Genomic DNA, 19,517 nt, shown 5'->3' with positions numbered 1-19,517 from the left:
TTGCCTCTTACGTTATTTGAAATCACGGTTTTAAATTTATACAACCACATTTACACGTATATGGATATTACTCCTTCCGTTTCAAAATATAGGATGTTTTAAGCAAACCACGCAGATTAAGAAGTTTTTACTTTTAACAAGTTCAACCAATCAGAAACAATACTGCATAATATAAAATACTAAACTAATCTAAAAATTATATTGAAATTTGAAAATATCTTATATTATGAAACAACAAATTTCTCCAAAACATCTTATATTTTAAGACGGATGGAATATTATTTATGATTAGCTATAATAGTTAGAAAACTTAGCATATTACATAAGACATTTGTATAAGCAAACCACGCAGATTAAGAAGTTTTTACTTTTAACAAGTTCAACTAATCAGAAACAATACTGCATAATATAAAATACTAAACTAATCTAAAAATTATATTGAAATTTGAAAATATCTTATATTATGAAACAACAAATTTCTCCAAAACATCTTATATTTTAAGACGGATGAAATATTATTTATGAAGTTTTTACTTTTAACAAGTTCAACCAATCAGAAACAATACTGCATAATATAAAATACTAAACTAATCTAAAAATTATATTGAAATTTGAAAATATCTTATATTATGAAACAACAAATTTCTCCAAAACATCTTATATTTTAAGACGGATGGAATATTATTTATGATTAGCTATAATAGTTAGAAAACTTAGCATATTACATAAGACATTTGTATAAGCAAACCACGCAGATTAAGAAGTTTTTACTTTTAACAAGTTCAACTAATCAGAAACAATACTGCATAATATAAAATACTAAACTAATCTAAAAATTATATTGAAATTTGAAAATATCTTATATTATGAAACAACAAATTTCTCCAAAACATCTTATATTTTAAGACGGATGAAATATTATTTATGATTAGCTATAATAGTTAGAAAACTTAGCATATTACATAAGACATTTGTATTTACAAGTACATTTGTCACTCGAAGCGGGTCGCTTACATATGCAAAAAAGAACCCACACGAAACAGCTAAATTATGTGATCTGATCAATCATCCAAATATTTTACAACAAACTAATTTAATGTCAGTAAAGTTTTTATTTTCTTCTTTATTGTAAAAGTTTTTATTTATTTTTATGGAAGTTTTTTTTTTGTTTCTGTGTTTTATTGTATAATCGAAGGGTAATAAGAACTGCTGATCCCTTTTTAATAAAAGAGAAGTACACAACATAGTTTTTGTAGACTTTTTATTTTTAATAAATAGCTACAAATGGTTACAAATAGGTTATAGATTAATCTATATATTAATATTAATAGTTACGCCTAAATATTAGAAATATATCAAACTGATAATTGATATATTAATGGTAACAAATAAAATCATGGATATTGTATTTTTGGAAGATTTTAGTCATATATCACGTTGTTTCCAAAGATCTTTAAACACAAAATTACAAATTTATTATCCACATATTTTATCGATAGAGCATAACGTTAACCAAAGATAAATTACGAAATTGATATATTGATTGGTTACAAGTTAAGTAGTGGGTTACAAGATAGATTACGAAATAAAATTTAACCAGTGTTATATCACGGATACTTATCTAGAATTATTAATAATATAAAACTTACAAAATATATGCTTTTTTTCAAGCCTTCATATTTAGAATATGATTTTATTGCATAATGTTTTATCCAAAAAAACTTTTAAAAACAATAAAATAAATTATATTTTATATAAAAAATATAATATAAATAAAATGAATTTCAACCCGTGCTCAAGCACGAGTTTTAATCTAGTATATAAGTATTTCCGTTTACATTTTTCCGTTTCAATTGAAATATCATTTAATAACTTTTTGGTTGTCTAATTAAGCATAGTTTTTAATTTCAATATAACAATTTTAATCACAAATACGTAACTATGCTTTGTATTTGTAAAAACACAGTAAAAATGATACTTTGTTGTTAATTAATGTGAATAATTGTCAAGGAATTATTACAGCACAATATACTTCTTAATATTCAAGGAATTGATAAATAATAAAAAAGAAAAATATATAGAGAAAAGATGGGTGAGTACTGAGTTTTTCTGATGACATGTTGCAGTGTAGAACCACAGCTTACGTCCTATATATCTTAACGATTTCATCAGATGACACAAGGCAGCAGATAGATCGTGCTAAACACGATTTCAAACAAAAATGATTTAGCTTCTGTGATTCATCAAGGTTTTATCAATTAAAAACGGTATATTCTTTAGCTTGATCCTTGCGGTCTCGACATGTGGTATGTGCAATCTCATTTAATGATACGTCTAACGTCTTTAATTGGTTTTGCTCAACTAGTCAAAACTAATACTAGTAAAACTTAAATCCATGCAGTGTCATTTCAATTGCCATATTTTATCCCTTTTTAAGAGTTTTATGAAGGAAGCAATGAGACTTAACTATAGCAGTGTTTTCGATAAGGTTTGTTTTAGCAGTAAAAAATGAAATGAAAATAATAGTTCGAAGATATATTCTCCAGTCTCCAATGAGAATGGCTCCATAAAATTCGGTTAGAACCATTGTGATGCGGTGACGAGTATCGTGAGAATGGAACGTCTCGAATCAACTAATGGACATGCATGTGAACTGTGAAGGAACATCCATTCTAGAAATTATTTATCCATCTACCTTACTGATCCATACGTTCACATTTTTAACGTTCCATTCTCCCAATGGACCACATTGCTTCCACGGTGAACCAAGTGATCATCCCCAACGAGTCATTTTCGAATAAAATTGCTGGCAACATATCGTCATTTATATATATGTCGATTTCCATTCACCTGTTCTTGATCAATCATCCGCCAAAAATTCTTAAAACTATCGAATTTAAACGTCAACGTTTTTGTAATAATATATGCGAACCACTATGCATATGTAGTAAACTAAATGTCAACCATACGTTATATTGTGAAATGTGAATGTATAGCTTTAGTCACTAATTAAAAATGTCCCTCCTTTTCTAAGTGAGCTGCTAATATATAAAGCTAGAATAGAACTGAATTTACTTTTACTTTGGTTTTCTCATACGCATTTTCTGAAAAATACTGTAAATATGTGAAAAAGAATTTAATAAAACTTTGGTTCTGGTTTTTTTCTTTCTAGAAAAGTTGTGAAACTAAGAAACTTGAATCAAAGTTTGGTTTTGTTTTCATATATATTAGGATATATATTAACGAAACTGGATGGGGGCCAACCTCTTATTTGACACTAACAACACTAGTACAATCACATTGAATCGAGGACCATCTTGTAGGAGAGGCTCACTTATGTTGCAGCACATGATTCCCAACAAAATTAATCGATATTTTTAGCACCCAATCTGTTTTTTTGTCAAAAAGATTTACAAATAAATATAATATAATATTAAAATTATTGGATTTTGAGCTGGCCTTGATAATCACTATAACACCGTGTTAAATATTCTGATCAAAATAATTTTTTAACGTTATGGTAAATAATGGAACTACTTGGCCTATGCAGTAATAAGTTTTAATAATTCAGATACGACGCAAGTCGCGGTTAAAAATTATTGATCACTTTATTTATTCGAAAAATATTTAATCGCTTACAAACCTCATTTTCTAATCACCGTTTTTGAGACAAAACAACTTTGGTACTGAAATCAATAACCCTTATGTTTAAGGATCTTGATTATGAAATGGTCTCCGAAATTTTAAAAGAAAACGTCTTATCTGTGATAGTACTATTATTATCACTTCCAGGCTTATATAATTTGAATAAGTCATACACTAAACTATTTTGCGGTGACTTTTACATTTTTCTTCGGATGTGTCGTACTACTTGGACGATATTTCAACCCAATAATAGAAGCATCTGAAAATAATCTGATCGAATGATTTTTCAGGTTCTCATTCTTTTATTTCTTTATATACTATTCGCTAATTATTGAGAAAAAAACTATATGTTTATTACGTATACATGCATGTACGTATAGTATATCTATACGTGTGTAAAGGAAATGTTTACAATGCATATAATCCGGAAGAATCTTTGAGGATCTTGGACTTGATGAGCAATGAATTATATTCTCTAGTCTTGACTAATTTTACCGAACACCATGTGGATGTTTACATTAATTATGACTGGACCTTTAATTACCTTTGCATTATTCTTGAAATCAATTCTTTCATCGGTTTTTTTTGTTCTTTCTATAATACCGTGTAAGAAACAATCTCTATAGTAAAAAGAAGGTAGGATCCATTATTAGCATACGGAAGAGATTAATGGACAGGTGAGAGATTTAATGAATTTATCGAATGTAACGTTATTACCAATTACTAGTATAGTACTCCATAACTTATTAATCATATGGTTGGAAAACGTGATTACACATGAAACAAATTAATCTTAAGTATACGTATAACTTTGTGTTTATCGATGAAGGCCAAGCAAGATTCAGTTTGTCTAAGTTTCCTTGTATTTACTTAATTGTCGTTTTAATCGACACACATAAATATGTTTATAATCATTTAAACTATAATGTAAATTGGGATTATTGGGTCACTTGGCTCAATGGAGGAGAACACTGCACTAAACCTTGGGGTTTGTCTTTGCCAATCCAAAGGATTCTTCATGTCTCTCTCTTCCTCACATTGGATCTTCAACATTTTTTCTTCTCCTCACGCGTACCCACGCGCCTTTTTTTGTTTTTTTTTTTATCATTATGTTTTTCTTTTTCCATTTAGTTAACCTAGATATATGAAACTTCAACCTGAATATTATGGAGGATTTATATATGAAATAAATGTGACAAGTAGGCGAATTCGAACCAACAAGTGGCACTGTGCTTCGATCTAAGTATTCTACTGACTTGGACAAGTAGTTGACAAGTAAGTTCGATTCCTTTACATAATACTATTCATTAAAATTAGATTTAAGCATAATCGTTCGTCAAAAGTTAATATAATTAAGACACAAATTAACATAACACTTCGATTTATTTGTTTGATATATTGGTATTTTTCGTCATATAAATTTTGAAATGAAGCTCGTCGATTTTTTTTTATCTCTCATTACGACAATTTTTAAATCGATGCCATTACAACTTGAACTTGTTAGAGCGAGTCAATCAATAACTATGGAAGAGCAATCAGTTAGGGTTTACGAGTTGGTTTGAGAGCTTCCTATCTATCTATGAGGATCCAACAAACCACATATGTTGGAGGTTGGATGGCGAGGCCAGGCGCGGTTGATTCTCTTCATCTGCTTGCTATGTTTCCAAGTGTGATGTCAATTTGTCTTAGCATAGAATCAGCAATTAATTCATTTTCTTGTTGATACATTTTAAAACTTAATAACGATCGTCATAGAAAATGTTGTTTTCATTGACTTTAAAAATTTGAAGCAAAACATTCAATTATTGGCTTACGAATGTCAAAAAAAAAACTAATGTGATCCCTTATATTTGAAGATTTTCACATCGAAAGCGATGTATCAAAGTGTCACACTCAACAGTCAACACCGATGAAGATAAAAACAAATTGTAATCTTTTTTTTTTGTGACAGCAAAAAAAAAAAAAAACACAAAAAAACATAACATATTTTAATAAATAATTTTTATTTACTTTGTTTACCTACAATTCAAATTTTACAAATATTAAATCGGAAGTTTTAATTTAATAAAATATTTACAATAAACACACACAAACACAAAAAATAACTTTAGAAAGATTGCAAAAACAACAGTATTTTTTTACGTTGTTACATGGAATAGTGTTTTTAAAAATATATAACACATTATATTATAATTTTTATAAAATTCGATAATCTGAATTTTATGGCTTAAATTGTATAAAAAAAATAACTATATACAATGATAAAATTAAAAGGAGAAATTTGGAAGAAAACAAAATAAAAAACAGAAGGGGGACGTGTGAGTGATGCGTTACAACCTACAATGACTATGTACAGCAGTAAATCTATGAAGTGGTCAAAGCTATCTTACTCTTTAGATTTTTGGGTCCACATGCATGCTTCAATATTGCCTACGTCCCTTTTTTTCATTCTTCTATATATTTTTTTTTATCTTCTTCTTTATGCTGTGTCCTACGATTCTATGAGTATGTTCTTTTTTTTTTCTTCTATATAGTCAGAATATGCTACATACAAAGTTCTGATGATAACAAATTTATTCTTTAGTTGCACAAAATATATTCTGAATAGTGAAATGTAAAATGAGAAAGAGGAAAAAGGAGTACTGATCGATCTCCTTTTTATTGGAATATTTACTTTCAAGAAAAGGGACTACTATCATGAGGGATCGATTTTTTTTTTTTTTTTTTTACGGTTTTACCATTAAAAATAATTTTTGTTTACTTTTTTAACTAAGAATTAAATCTGAAAATACTGTGGAATCACTGTTATAGATTTAGGATTGGATGTACCAAAAAAGATATTAATTATAAATTTTGTTTTAGGTCTCTTTTTGTTTAATTTTAAATGATATTTTACTAAGTTATAAGTATATTTATAAATATGTTTACCAGCTTACCGGATCTTTTGAATCATAAGTAGTGTTTTATAGTCTATGACCCAATCAAACATAGTTTTATAGTCTATAATTCTCTCGAGGTTTTTCGAATTTGAATTTGGTTATGGCACAGTGGACTGGCTATATCATTACAAACTAGTATTACTATTACATGACAAACCACATCAACATATACTATTATATTTATAATTGATTCGTAGTTGCAAATTAGTCCATACAACCATAATGGATACGAAATCTGAAAAAATTTCACTAGCTAGGAAAGATATACATATATATATATATAGTCAAGCTATTATATATATATATATATGTTGATCCAGTAATGGAACCTGCAATGCAATGATGGTGAGAGATAAACTTTTTTTGTTTTTTTTCAAAACTTATCAGTGGTAACAAATATGCAAGTACCTGGCAAATAATATATGGTCAGATCTTTAAAAGTGTAGATAATTTTCCGATGTTCTGAAAATTCATGAAATTTTTTTGTAGAAAATATTAATAAGGAGAAAAAGTTTGAAAAATATTATTTATGTGATCGGATTAGATGCTATTCCGTTATATTACTATGGTTTGACAGTCCGTTCTTGGGCTGTTACTCATACTTTACAATTTCACATCAATTACTTTGTTTAATATTTAGGTCTTAGAATTGACTTTCCCTCAATACATGTATGGTTTATATCCGTACCCTATCACAATCATAGCATTTTAACTATTTATTAATGAAAAAGGGAAACTAAACAAAGCAAATTATGAGTAAAATTACACTTGGATTCCTAATTGAAAATGACTATAAGAGATTTGTGAATCTGTAATTTCATTTGGTTTCTATTTTTTTTTTTTTTTTTTTAAACTACCATAAGTTATTTGTTCTACAAATTGTCTGCACAATGCTTCATATAGTTTGAAGATTGGTTTTATGTTTTAAATCATGCATCTATGTTTAGGCAGACCAGTTTTTGTTTTTGGCTAATGTACCTATGTCTTTTGACTCTTCAATTTCTGTACATGCATTGAATTTGCATTTGGTCATGTAACTTCCCCAACTCTTATAACACATTTTGTCTACTACTACTAATATACATGGTTTAGTTTTAACGTGTAAAAAATAGAATCAAAATTGATCAACGAAAGAAAGTTTTTCTCAACTTCGTGAAATGAATGTTCCTATTTAATGTGTTATACTAATTAAATGCAAATGACTTAAACTGAAAGATAATTAGTTTTGAATATACTATTTAAAAAAAAAAATAAATCACTTTAGAAGTACAGTATAACATGATATTCTTGGAGAAACCAAAATAAAAATATTTGTTCAAATATTTATTATTATAAATTTAATCATGTGTTGCTGTTAAAGAAAAATAATTAATATGTGTTTGCAAAATTATCTTGTGAATGTCCGGTAAAATTTTCATTGTGATACTATTATAAACGAGTTATTTATATTCAATGCTATACAATAAATCTTTTTAACAACTTACGAAACAAAAAAAAACAAATCAAATCTCATTGCATCTACAGAAAAAGAAAGAAGAGAAGATTTTATTTTCTAGTCCAAAATATTGGGATATCCCTAAACCCAAGTAAACCCCAACAAAATAACCATAGAAATTGTGTTTTTTTTTTTTCAAAAAAAAAAGAAAGTAGAAGCGTGTGAAAAACACGCATAGCAAGTAGTGGTGGTAGAGCGAGTGAGGGAACAAAGAGTACAGAAAAAAGCCTAGAGACGTACCACACCACACTCTCTCTCTCTCTCTTTCTTATTTATAAATTTGGCGGCAAATCCTAGGTTGCTCGCCACGTTACTTCTAGCTGTAAAAATGGTAAGTTATAGTACTACCATTTTTAACTTACCTTATATATCTTCTTCAAAGATATTTTTCTCCTCACCTAATTTATACATAAACTTCCCAAAAAAAAAAAACAAAAAATTATATATCCTTCCCTAAATCAATACTATATCATTTCCACGTTTGGAAACATAAATATACGGAATGTAACAACAATACACTGAATTCAACTTCGCATTTATTTTACAACTGTCAAACAGAAAAAACACAAATTAAGATTAAAAAAAAAAAAGTTTAGTACGTGACAAGTTTGAAAATTATGAAGAAAAAAAAAAGAGAGTTTTGAATAAGACGAAAGTACCCTCAACAATCATCATTAATTACTTAATGTCGGTCAAAGCCTAGTGGAGTGATATATAAATATAACAAATTAATAATAATGTTTTTGTTGAGAAGTAATACTAGTAATTAAAATAATTACTGAAGAAAAAAAAAAAAAAACCGGGACGGGTATCTTGGGGGTCACGTGACATGAATCGCGAAGTTCGAGACTGAAAGCCACGCGCTGACTCAGCATATACAAGAAGGAGCCAAATATCTCGTATAGCCACGTGTCATCATGCGACTTGCTCTCATGAATGCGGCGTCCCGTATTTTTTTTAAAAATAAAATCTTCTCTATTACCGAAACTACCCTTTAACTTTGTGGTTAATTACGGGAGGAGCGGAAAAAAAAGAACAGGTTCGTTCGACAAAGAAAGGAAAGAAATAAAAAAATTATTATTATTTTCCATATTTATTAGAAAAGAAAAATTAAATAAAAAAATTAAGGCTAAAACCCCGAAGAGATCCTATAAATGAGGATTGTAAGAGTGAACTTGAGAAGGTCCTCTCCAAACTTACAAATCGCTTTACAAACAAAAATCACTGTTTCAATTACAACTTTTTCTATATCTCTCTCTCTCTCTCACCCACCCTTAAACGATATAACAACAAAATCTTTTTTTTTTTCTTGTTATAAAAAAAAAATCTCTTCATATATTTTTTTTTCCTCCTTGATTCTCTCGAAATCTCTCTCAACAAACCCAGAAAGCTTTTTCCTTGATTCCCAAGTTTTATCTCCCTTTTTATTCTCTTCTTTTCATTTTGATGCGAATATAGACAGACAAACAAAGAAGAGAAGAAAAAAAAAATATGATAATGGAAGAAGAGTTTATTGATTTCAGACCATTGAAGTACACAGAGCACAAAACATCAGTGACTAAATACACCAAAAAGTCACCGTCAAAACTCTCCTCTGTTATAATATGAACTCCGTGAGTATTAACATTAACCGAAGGACAGTATTTATAGAGTACAACATGATGATAGAATCATATCTATGCTGAGAGGATATTCTATATTCACATATATCCAAGATCCCTAGAGGATCGTAACTGTCTAACTAACAGTCTAACTAACACTCCCCCGCAGTCGGAACGTCGGTGAAGCGGCTGAGCGGACGTTCAGACTGTCCCGAAAGTCTAAGAACAACGGAGATGGAAGGCCCTTGGTGAAGATGTCTGCGAACTGGTGAGCGGAGGGAACATGAAGCACTTTGATCTCGCCAATAGCAACCTTATCGCGGACGAAATGAATATCAATTTCGATGTGCTTGGTCCGTTGGTGTTGAACGGGATTGGAGGACATGTAGACGGCGCTAACGTTATCGCAGTAGACGAGTGTGGCCTTCGGTATGGTAATGTGCATTTCGGAGAGAAGAGCTCGTAACCAGGTAGCTTCGGCAACAACATTCGCCACACCCCGATACTCGGCTTCTGCACTGGACCGAGACGTTGTAGGTTGGCGCTTGGCAGACCACGAGATGAGGCTATCACCAAGAAAAATACAATATCCAGAAGTAGACCGTCGAGTTGTAGGGCACCCGGCCCAGTCAGCGTCCGTGTATGCAACAAGATCAGTAACGGACAAACGATGAATTTGTAGACCGTGAGAAATAGTGCCCTTGATATAGCGGAGTATGCGTTTTAAAGCGTTGAAGTGAGTCTCTCGTGGATCATGCATGAACAAACACACCTGTTGGACTGCATAGGCAATGTCAGGTCGGGTGAAGGTGAGGTACTGAAGTGCACCGGCTAGACTTCGATAGAGCGTAGGGTCTTTAACCGGAGCGCCGGCATCAGCGGCAAGTTTGGCTTTGGTGTCCACAGGGGTGATGGTAGCGTTGCAGTTTGTCATTCCCGCACGGTGTAGTATATCAGCGGCGTAGTTATGTTGACTCAAGAAAAGACCAGCATCATTCCTTGTTACTGAAATGCCGAGGAAGTAGTGGAGGAGGCCTTGATCCGACATCTCAAACTCAGAGCTCAAGGAGGAGATGATGCGTTGAAGAAGCAAAGGGGTGGAGGTGGTGAGAATAATGTCGTCAACATATAAGAGAAGATATGCGATGTCACGGCCGTGGTGATGAATGAAAAGCGAAGGGTCTAAAACGCTCTGTTTGAATCCAATGCGGCGAGCGTAGCTTGCAAACCGAGAGTTCCACACGCGGGGCGCCTGCTTAAGGCCGTAGAGGGAACGTCGGAGAAGGCATACATGATTCGGTTTAGTCGGATCGACGAATCCGGGGGGCTGATGCATATAAACAGTCTCCTTGAGATCACCATGCAGGAAAGCGTTCTTCACGTCGAGTTGGTGTAGCGGCCAGTTGCGAGCAGTTGCCGTATGGAGCACCGCGCGGATTGTTGCCGGTTTGACGACCGGGCTGAACGTCTCGTCGCAGTCAATGCCTAGTTGTTGTGATCTCCCGTTAGCGACGAGCCTGGCTTTGTAACGACTAAGCTTGCCATTTGCATCGAATTTGTGCCTGAAAAGCCACATTGAACGAATAATATTAGTAGCAACAGGCCGGGGGACCAGATCCCACGTACGCCTTTTAATCTGAGCATTATGTTCTTGTGTCATTGCGTCATTCCAAAATGGATCCTTAGCCGCTTGGACATGTGACGTAGGAATGGGAGATATTATGTCTGTATGGAGACATAATGGAGCTCGTGGTTTACTACGGGTGACCATCGGATGAGAGGGGGGAACGATGTTTGTGACAGGTGGCTCCACGAGTGGAGTGATGGTCAACCGGGGAATGGGAGGCACCGGAAGGATCTGTTTAGGGACAAGGATCGGTGGGGAAGAAGCTGAAGAAATTTTCGAAAAAGGAAAGACCGATTCATCAAAAGTGACATGACGAGATAAGATGACCTTTCTAGTGGCAATATCCATGCAGCGGTATCCCTTGTGGTTAGTCGGGTAACCCAAGAAGATGCAAGGAGTGGCACGCGGTGCAAGTTTGTGATCGGAGGTGGCCAATGCATTCGGATAGCATAAGCATCCAAATGTGCGAAGGTGACTGTACTGCGCCGGTTTTGCGAAGAGCTTGGAGTACGGTACTTGATTATAGATCGCCGATGATGGTAAGAGGTTGATTGTATGAACGGCGGTATTGAGGGCTTCGACCCAATATGATAGCGGCATAGACGCTTGATGGAGGAACGTACGGACAAGATTGTTAATGGTCCGTAGGGTGCGTTCTGCTCGTCCGTTTTGTTGTGACGTGTGTGGACATGAGAAGCGAATGGTCGTGCCGGTGGAGGAGAGGTGAGTCAGAAACGCACGGTTGTTGTATTCACCACCATTATCGCATTGGAGGGACTTGATGGTGGTTTGAAATTGCGTTTGAACATATGCGGCGAACGATATGTACTTGCTGAACGTATCACTCTTGCGCTGCAATGGATAAACCCAAATGAAGTGTGTGAAATGATCTAAGAATAGGAGATAGTATTTCATTCCGCTCACACTTGGAACTGGAGAAGTCCAGATATCTGAATGAATGAGATCAAAAGGTTTAGAAACAGAACTTGTTGATGATATAAATGGAGAACGAATGTGTTTGCCAAGTTGACACGCTTGACACAATGTCGTCAAGTCGGTCTTATTGAAAGAAATATTGTTTGATGACAGAAGACGAAAAAGATTATTATTGCCGGGATGGCCGAGGCGACGATGCCACAGAAGACCAGTTGGAGGGACTGAAACAAAAGCTTGTGGCGGAGAGCTTGTAGGTGGAGTAACGGAGTAGAGGGGACCCTCACTATTGCAGCGGAGGAGTTTTGTCCTCGTCGGGAGATCCTTAATGCAAAAGCCAAGGGGGTCAAACTCAACAGAACAATTATTATCCGTAACAAAGCGACGTACCGAGATCAAATTTTTGATTATAGATGGACAAATAAGCACATTACGGAGATTAAGAGAGCGAGAGGGTGTGGGGAGGATGCCATTACCAACGTGAGTGACCTTAGCCGAAGTTCCATTTCCCACAACAACACAAGGTACATTACTCGAATTAAAAGGAGGACGAAGGATACCTGGTTGGGAGGTGATGTGGTTGGTGGCGCCGGTGTCCATGACCCATGGAGTGGTAGTGGGGTCCTGAAGTGTCATGGTTTGGAACGCATTCGTCAACGCAGGTGGGAGGTAGGTCAGCGGTGTGTTGGTTTGTGCAACGTGTGCCTCACCGTGGTGTTGAGGAGCAGAATGCATGACCGGTGGCGCCGGCGGGTACGTCATGTGAGGCGGAGGTCCATAGTAGGGAGGCGGAGGCGGGAAGTAGGATGATTGGTTTGGAGCATGTTGGTATGGCGGATAACCATATCCCCATGGTGGGCTGTTGTACGACCAGTGGTTGTTGTGTCGACCCCTTCCTCTGTTTTGACGACCTCCACGACCGCGGCCTCTATGATTACCACGGTTGTTGTGGCCAGATGAGGAACCACGCGATGAATTCTGATCAGTCGTGGTGTAGAGGATGTTGGGCGATGATGTGTTAGGAGGTGGAGTAATGGCGGGTTTCACATGTTTGGACAGGCGGTCCTCTTCCAGTTGTAGCATTGAGCGGGCAACGGTGAAGGATGGGTACGGAGTCTTGTGCTTGATGACGTTGATTATGGAGTCGAATTTGTCTGTCAGGCCGTTCAACATATACATGACGAGTTGACGGTCGGTAACTGGTGAATCAACATTGGCGAGGAGGTCAGAGAGCGTTTTGAGTCTTTTGCAATACTCTGCCATGCTGGAATCGCCGATTGTCAGGGTTCGCAGTTCTGTGTCGTACTGCATAGCACGAGCATCCTTGTTGTCGCGGAATAGTTCTTCGATGGTGAGCCAAAGTTCACGAGCCGTAGCTTTGGTTTTGAGAACCGTGTCGAGGATCAATTCTGAGATTGTGCCGTAGATCCACATTTTGACTAAGCCATCGTGTTCCGTCCACTGCTGTTGTGTCGCCGGAGTTGCAGTAGATGTGCCGTCGAGATGGCCGAGAACGCCGAAGGTGAGACAGTGGGTCTCAAACAATTCTCTCCAGACGTCGTAGTTCATTTTGGACATGTCAAGGGTGATTGGGATGTACGCCTTGATCTGAGAAATACCGAATGGTTTGTCGGTTTTCTGTGTTGCGTCGGCCATGCTTAGAGATGGGACGGCGGATAAAAAATGGAAAACAAGGGGGAAGAGTGAGAAGAAGATGAGAAAACAGGGGATGAGGAAGAGAAACAGAGCAAAGAAGAAAGAAGAGGGCGGAGATGGATCGAGCAAACAACTAGCAGTAGGCTAGGGCTTCTGATACCATGTTATAATATGAACTCCGTGAGTATTAACATTAACCGAAGGACAGTATTTATAGAGTAAAACATGATGATAGAATCATATCTATGCTGAGAGGATATTCTATATTCACATATATCCAAGATCCCTAGAGGATCGTAACTGTCTAACTAACATCCTCCTCCTCCTCCTCCGCCGTTGATCATCATCATCAGTCATTAAGAAAGGTTAGTATCTGTTTCACCGATCCTGACGCTACGGATTCATCAAGCGACGAAGATGAACAAGATTTCTTGTTTCCTCGCCGTAGAGTCAAAAGATTCGTTAACGAGATCACCGTCGAGCCTGCCTGTAACAACACCGCCACCACTTCTTTGAAGGACAAGAAACGACTCTCTTCCTCCGCAGATGAATCTCAGTCTCCGGCTAAACGTCCTCTTAAAGCCTCGGTCGCCGGCCAAACGAAGAAGTTTCGCGGCGTTAGACAACGGCCGTGGGGGAAATGGGCGGCGGAGATTCGAGATCCAGAGCAACGTCGTAGGATTTGGCTCGGTACTTTTGAAACGGCCGAGGAAGCCGCCGTGGTTTACGATAACGCTGCTATTAGACTCCGTGGACCGGACGCTTTAACTAATTTCTCTATACCGCCTCAAGAAGAAGAACAAGAAGAAGAACCGGAACCGGTTATTGATACTAAACCGGAAATCAACATTACTACGACGACGACAACAACTACATCGTGTTCTGAATCAACTGAAGACTTCCAACATCTCTCATCTCCTAGTTCTGTTCTCAATCTCCAGTCCGAAGAGGTTCAACAAATACAACAACCGTTCAAATCAGCTAAACCGGAACCAGGGATTTCAGATGCACCTTGGTGGCATACCGGATTTGGTACCGGTTCAGGTGAAACAGACGATTCGTTTCCTTTGGATACTCCGTTCCTAGACAACTATTTCAACGAGTCACCGCCGGAGATGTCTATATTTGATCAAACGATGGGTGGCATGGGTCATCAAGTGTTTTCTCAAAATGATGATCTCTTTGGTGATATGTTCTTGGATGGTCAAAGTCTCAACATTGGAGATGAGTTGATGACAAGTTCTAGTATCAAAGATATTGGTTCTATGTTTAGTGATTTTGATGATTCGTTGATATCAGATCTATTAGTTGCTTAATGATGATGATGATTATTATGATGATGATGATGAGACTATGAGAGTGATGAAGAAACCATCAGCAAAAAAAAATATCTATGGTGCGACTGAAAAATTTTGGTGTTTTTTTCTCTTTTTTAGTTCATGAGTTTTTTGTTTTTTAATTTAATAATTTATGTAGTATTGTCAGGAGCTTTGTAAAACAGTTTTGGAGGAATAGTGGAAAAATAGTTAATTATTTTTTGTTCTTTATCTAATTTAATTAATTGTGTTATTAGTTGCACGAACGTGTTTAATTTTTAAAGTGTTTAGCATTTATTTCTTTTGTTTTGTTAATTATTTTAATTTTAGAAAAGCCAAAGTGGCATTCTCTTTGTAAAGTCATGCTATGAGGCGCAAATTACGGTCGTGTCCAGTGAACTGAAAGGTGGTCGTGACTAGTGAACGGAGAGATTTTGGTTTCGGTCTATCGGTTGAGAAGAGGTGTTGTGTTTTTATTTTCTAAGACATGTGTATACGTTGGGATTTGATTAAATTTATTAGTATATAAGTTAGTGATAAGAACTTTAACATTGATGTTATTAACCAGGCGGTTAATCATATGTTATTTTGGGAGGAGGTTAAATCTTTTTTTGCAAATTCCTTTGAAAATATGCCAATCTTGGAGGATCCAGATCCGGAGGTCCGTGATCTTTCATTTCGTTATCATATTGATGGCTCATGTAAAGCTACAGATACTTTTGTGGGTCTGGGTTAGTGGTATTGTGATAGTGAGAATAGAACAATCTATCTAGGAGCATGGAGCCATCGATGTAGCCATTCCCCCTTACACTCGGAGTTACATGTTTTGGTTTGGGCCATGGAGTCTATCCTGGCTGGCGGATTTGATTGTCAGCGTTTTGAGACTGATTGTGCGGAGCTAGTTGCGATGGTGCAGTCTCTTGAAGATTGACCAGTCTATTCTAATCTGCTAGATGATTTCAATTTGTTCAGAGCTGCATTTCCCTCCTTTACTCTTACCAGGATTCCGCGTGAGTCAAATGTGCGGACAGACTGCCTTGCTCGTTATTCGCGTACATTAGTTTCTGAAATTTCATTTGTAAACACTTATCCTCCAGTTTGGGCAACCAATCTTGAAGTTATTTTCTAATTATATGTTTGGTTGACAAAAAAAAAATAAAAATAAAAAAGAACTTTAACATTGAAGTGGTTTAACACAGATTTCTATATTGTACAATTTTTTTTTCTGGAATTAAAATGGGTAAGATTTTAAATATATTAAAACTTTTTGATTATATTATATGTATCACTAGAGATTCTTTCTTGTAATATATTAAAACCCAGCTCAATTAAATTTATAATAACCATATAAGAGATATAAATATATTATATATAAACATTGTTCAGTAGTAATCTTAAAATTAAAAATTAGTTAACGAGAGATTACTAAAAAAAATCATATACTATAAATTTTAAATATGAAAGATTTTTTTTATACAGAGCTTTAAATTTAAGATTTAAAACTATTATCAAAGTTCGTGTTTATGACGAAATGTTTCTGAAAGTTTCAAATGTTTGTACATAAATTCAAGGACTCTTCCCAAACAAAAGTTTGTAATAATATTAAAATTTTAAGGTTTTGGTGATAATATGTTTTTTAAGGATAATATTTAAAATATTTTTAAAAACATTTTTTTTGTTTGGTTACCATTTACTAATTTTGTTCCTTCTCTGCAGATTTTCCTTTCATTCCTCAAAAACTGTTTATTCCGTTCCGCATTGTTCTTTTTATTTCTTTTCTTTTTGTTCTTCTAATGGTTACCAATAGGAGCTAAAGAAATTTAGGTGTATAAGATTTAAGTAAATCAAACAAAAATATATCATTGGAAAGCAAATAAAATTTTGGAGGTTATGCATTTTCGTATTTCGTTTTTTAGAAAAATCGTAAGAGCTTAATTTGCATCAACACATTTTTTAGTGTTCTAGAATCTAATAACACTTGTCACAGTATAAGTATCAAAATTTAATTGACAGTTGAAAATACAGTTATATACAAATGGTATTGAAAATTTCTACTAATTAATATGAAAATATAATTGATTGAAGAATCACTTTGCCTTGGTGGTTTACAGTTGATTTCTACATCGATTTTAGGGTTCAGAAATTTTACAATATTGACATAGTTTTTAGCTAAGAGATGGACAAAAAAAAAAACTTTAACACAAAAGATAAAGAAAATGAATAATGAGAATACAAACCTTTGCAGGGAGCCAGGGAGGAATAATAATGAAACCTTTGCAGAATTATAAAATTTTAATTTTTGTTTAGCTTTTGTTATACATAATAATAAACGCCCTTGCAATTGTTTTTGTATCTGATTTATCTATATGTATTGTATTGATTTTTTAAAAATATTTCATTTTACTGAATACGTAATTCTCCATTATTTACAGAATATATTATAATTATAATAGAATTTATATATTATAATGTATATGATTAAAATTATACCCAACAATAATCTTACCTACGTAGTTGTAAATATACTCGTTGTGAAAAAGGTCCTTTTAAAGGTAACATTGAGTAAAGAAGTGGACGTACATTCACAAAGCACAAAGATATAAATTGTCCTTTTGAACAAAATGCTTTTAAATAGACAAATTTGAGCTACATTTGTTTGCTTGCGTTGAGATTTGAGAGTAAAGTATTCTTGGTAAGAGATGTTACCGGTGTACAGAGTACGGATCAAAGACAATTAGGATTTAAGAAAAAGTAAATAATTAAAGAGTGTTCGTTCTCCAACTCATATCAAAGTTGTTCAGGTCACTATAGTAGGGCTTAATACTATTAAATCTATATGCTTGATCAATCTGCATTGTAAACGAAATAATTTATAGATAACCTCAAATCCGAACTCAATACTCACAAAACCTTTGTTATTTGAGAATTTATTTCATTTTTTAGGGTCAAAAGAATTTATTTCATTTGAACGACGACTATTTTATAATCTGTTTATGTTGCAATGGAAAGAAAAAAGGTTACATATAGGCTAATCGACTAGCCTAACAGCATTTCTAAAATTAGTTGCAACCAACGTAGCATTATATTTTACTGTGAAAAAAAAACACCACGAATATACTGCATCAGTTATCAAAGTAATTAAGATTAGTAACTCTCTCTTTTTACACCAAGAATATATTAATTATCAAAGTAACTGAGATTAATTGTAAGTTTGTAACTCTCTCTTTTGTCTCGACACTCAAGTCAATCTTCTCACTTTCTTTTGGTCTGAACTATCTTCGAACTTAATGTAGCGAGACTAAGATTCTGGACGTCGCTTTTTTTCTTCCTACGTGTTGTGTTATTGCCTTTTTGCCGGTTGGTATATTTGTTAATACTTATTAATAACTAATGAAAAGTATATGAATCCATTTGAAAATTCGGTCAATGTCGGAGAAAAGTAGGTGACAAATGACATTCAAAAAAATTGTTTTACGTGGAAAAAGGTTAAGCACACACATAGACTTAAATTTCATATGACATTTAATATGATCGGCGTCTGTATACTATTTTTCCTCCACACACGATATGTATATTTCTCTATTAAATTTCAATACTGATAAATGTGGTTTTGTAAAAGTAATTTAATGGTTTGGCCTTCGCTTTTGTGACGTGGAAGGACATTGTCCCAAGAGGGTTTCAATAAGGTTACCACTTGGTCTGTTATTGCCGAGACAGAGACATACGTACGCCTCATTCGGTTTCCGATAATAGTTATCATATTGTCTTTTATTTGATAACATAAACATTTACGTATATTTTAGTTGCGTTTATTTTATTCCATAACATAATTACACTGGTTCAGTATATTACACAAATATATTGGAGTTCACCGCTCCACCTGTAAACCTTTTTATTTCGAATGATCACACCATCATTACTCACATGAAATCTATATTATATATATATATACATAATCTACCTTTGATTATAAAAAATTATCATAATAGTTATCTTCCAGTGGTTCATGTTTCTGTTTTCTGTTGGTTATGTGTTGAAACATAACAAATATGGAGATCAAGTTAATTAGCTAGAAAAGTATAGTTTATATTTTTGGCCATAAAAACCAAGTTAGCAAGAAGAATGTATTAGTTTTAGTAAGATTATTGTCCGTTAAATTTATTATTGTCAAACTAATCACCATGATACTTGAACTTGGGTAAGAACTAGTTCAAGCATATGTCATATGTTAAAGGTTTAACGGACATCGAAACTAGTCATATGTTACTTTAATTTTATTTTCACAAGTGCTGATCAGAAACTTTA

General features: G+C 34.2%; 1 protein-coding gene across 1 annotated transcript; it reads left to right on the top strand.

Moving 5' to 3' along the window:
• Positions 1-14,210: 14,210 nt before the first annotated feature.
• Positions 14,211-15,429, top strand: LOC104753567 (ethylene-responsive transcription factor CRF3-like; the record flags this gene model as incomplete). The annotated part of the gene is made up of 1 exon (XM_010475801.3): positions 14,211-15,429. A coding segment is annotated over one exon (1,002 nt), but the record flags the coding sequence as incomplete, so codon positions are not given.
• Between the last annotated feature and the right edge of the window lie 4,088 nt (positions 15,430-19,517).

Source organism: Camelina sativa, chromosome 2 (assembly GCF_030686135.1).
Source record: "Camelina sativa cultivar CO46 ecotype springtype chromosome 2, ASM3068613v1".
Classification (NCBI taxonomy): domain Eukaryota; kingdom Viridiplantae; phylum Streptophyta; class Magnoliopsida; order Brassicales; family Brassicaceae; genus Camelina; species Camelina sativa.
The sequence above is the reverse complement of the archived record's forward strand: the minus strand, read 5'-3'. Positions and strand labels throughout refer to the sequence as shown.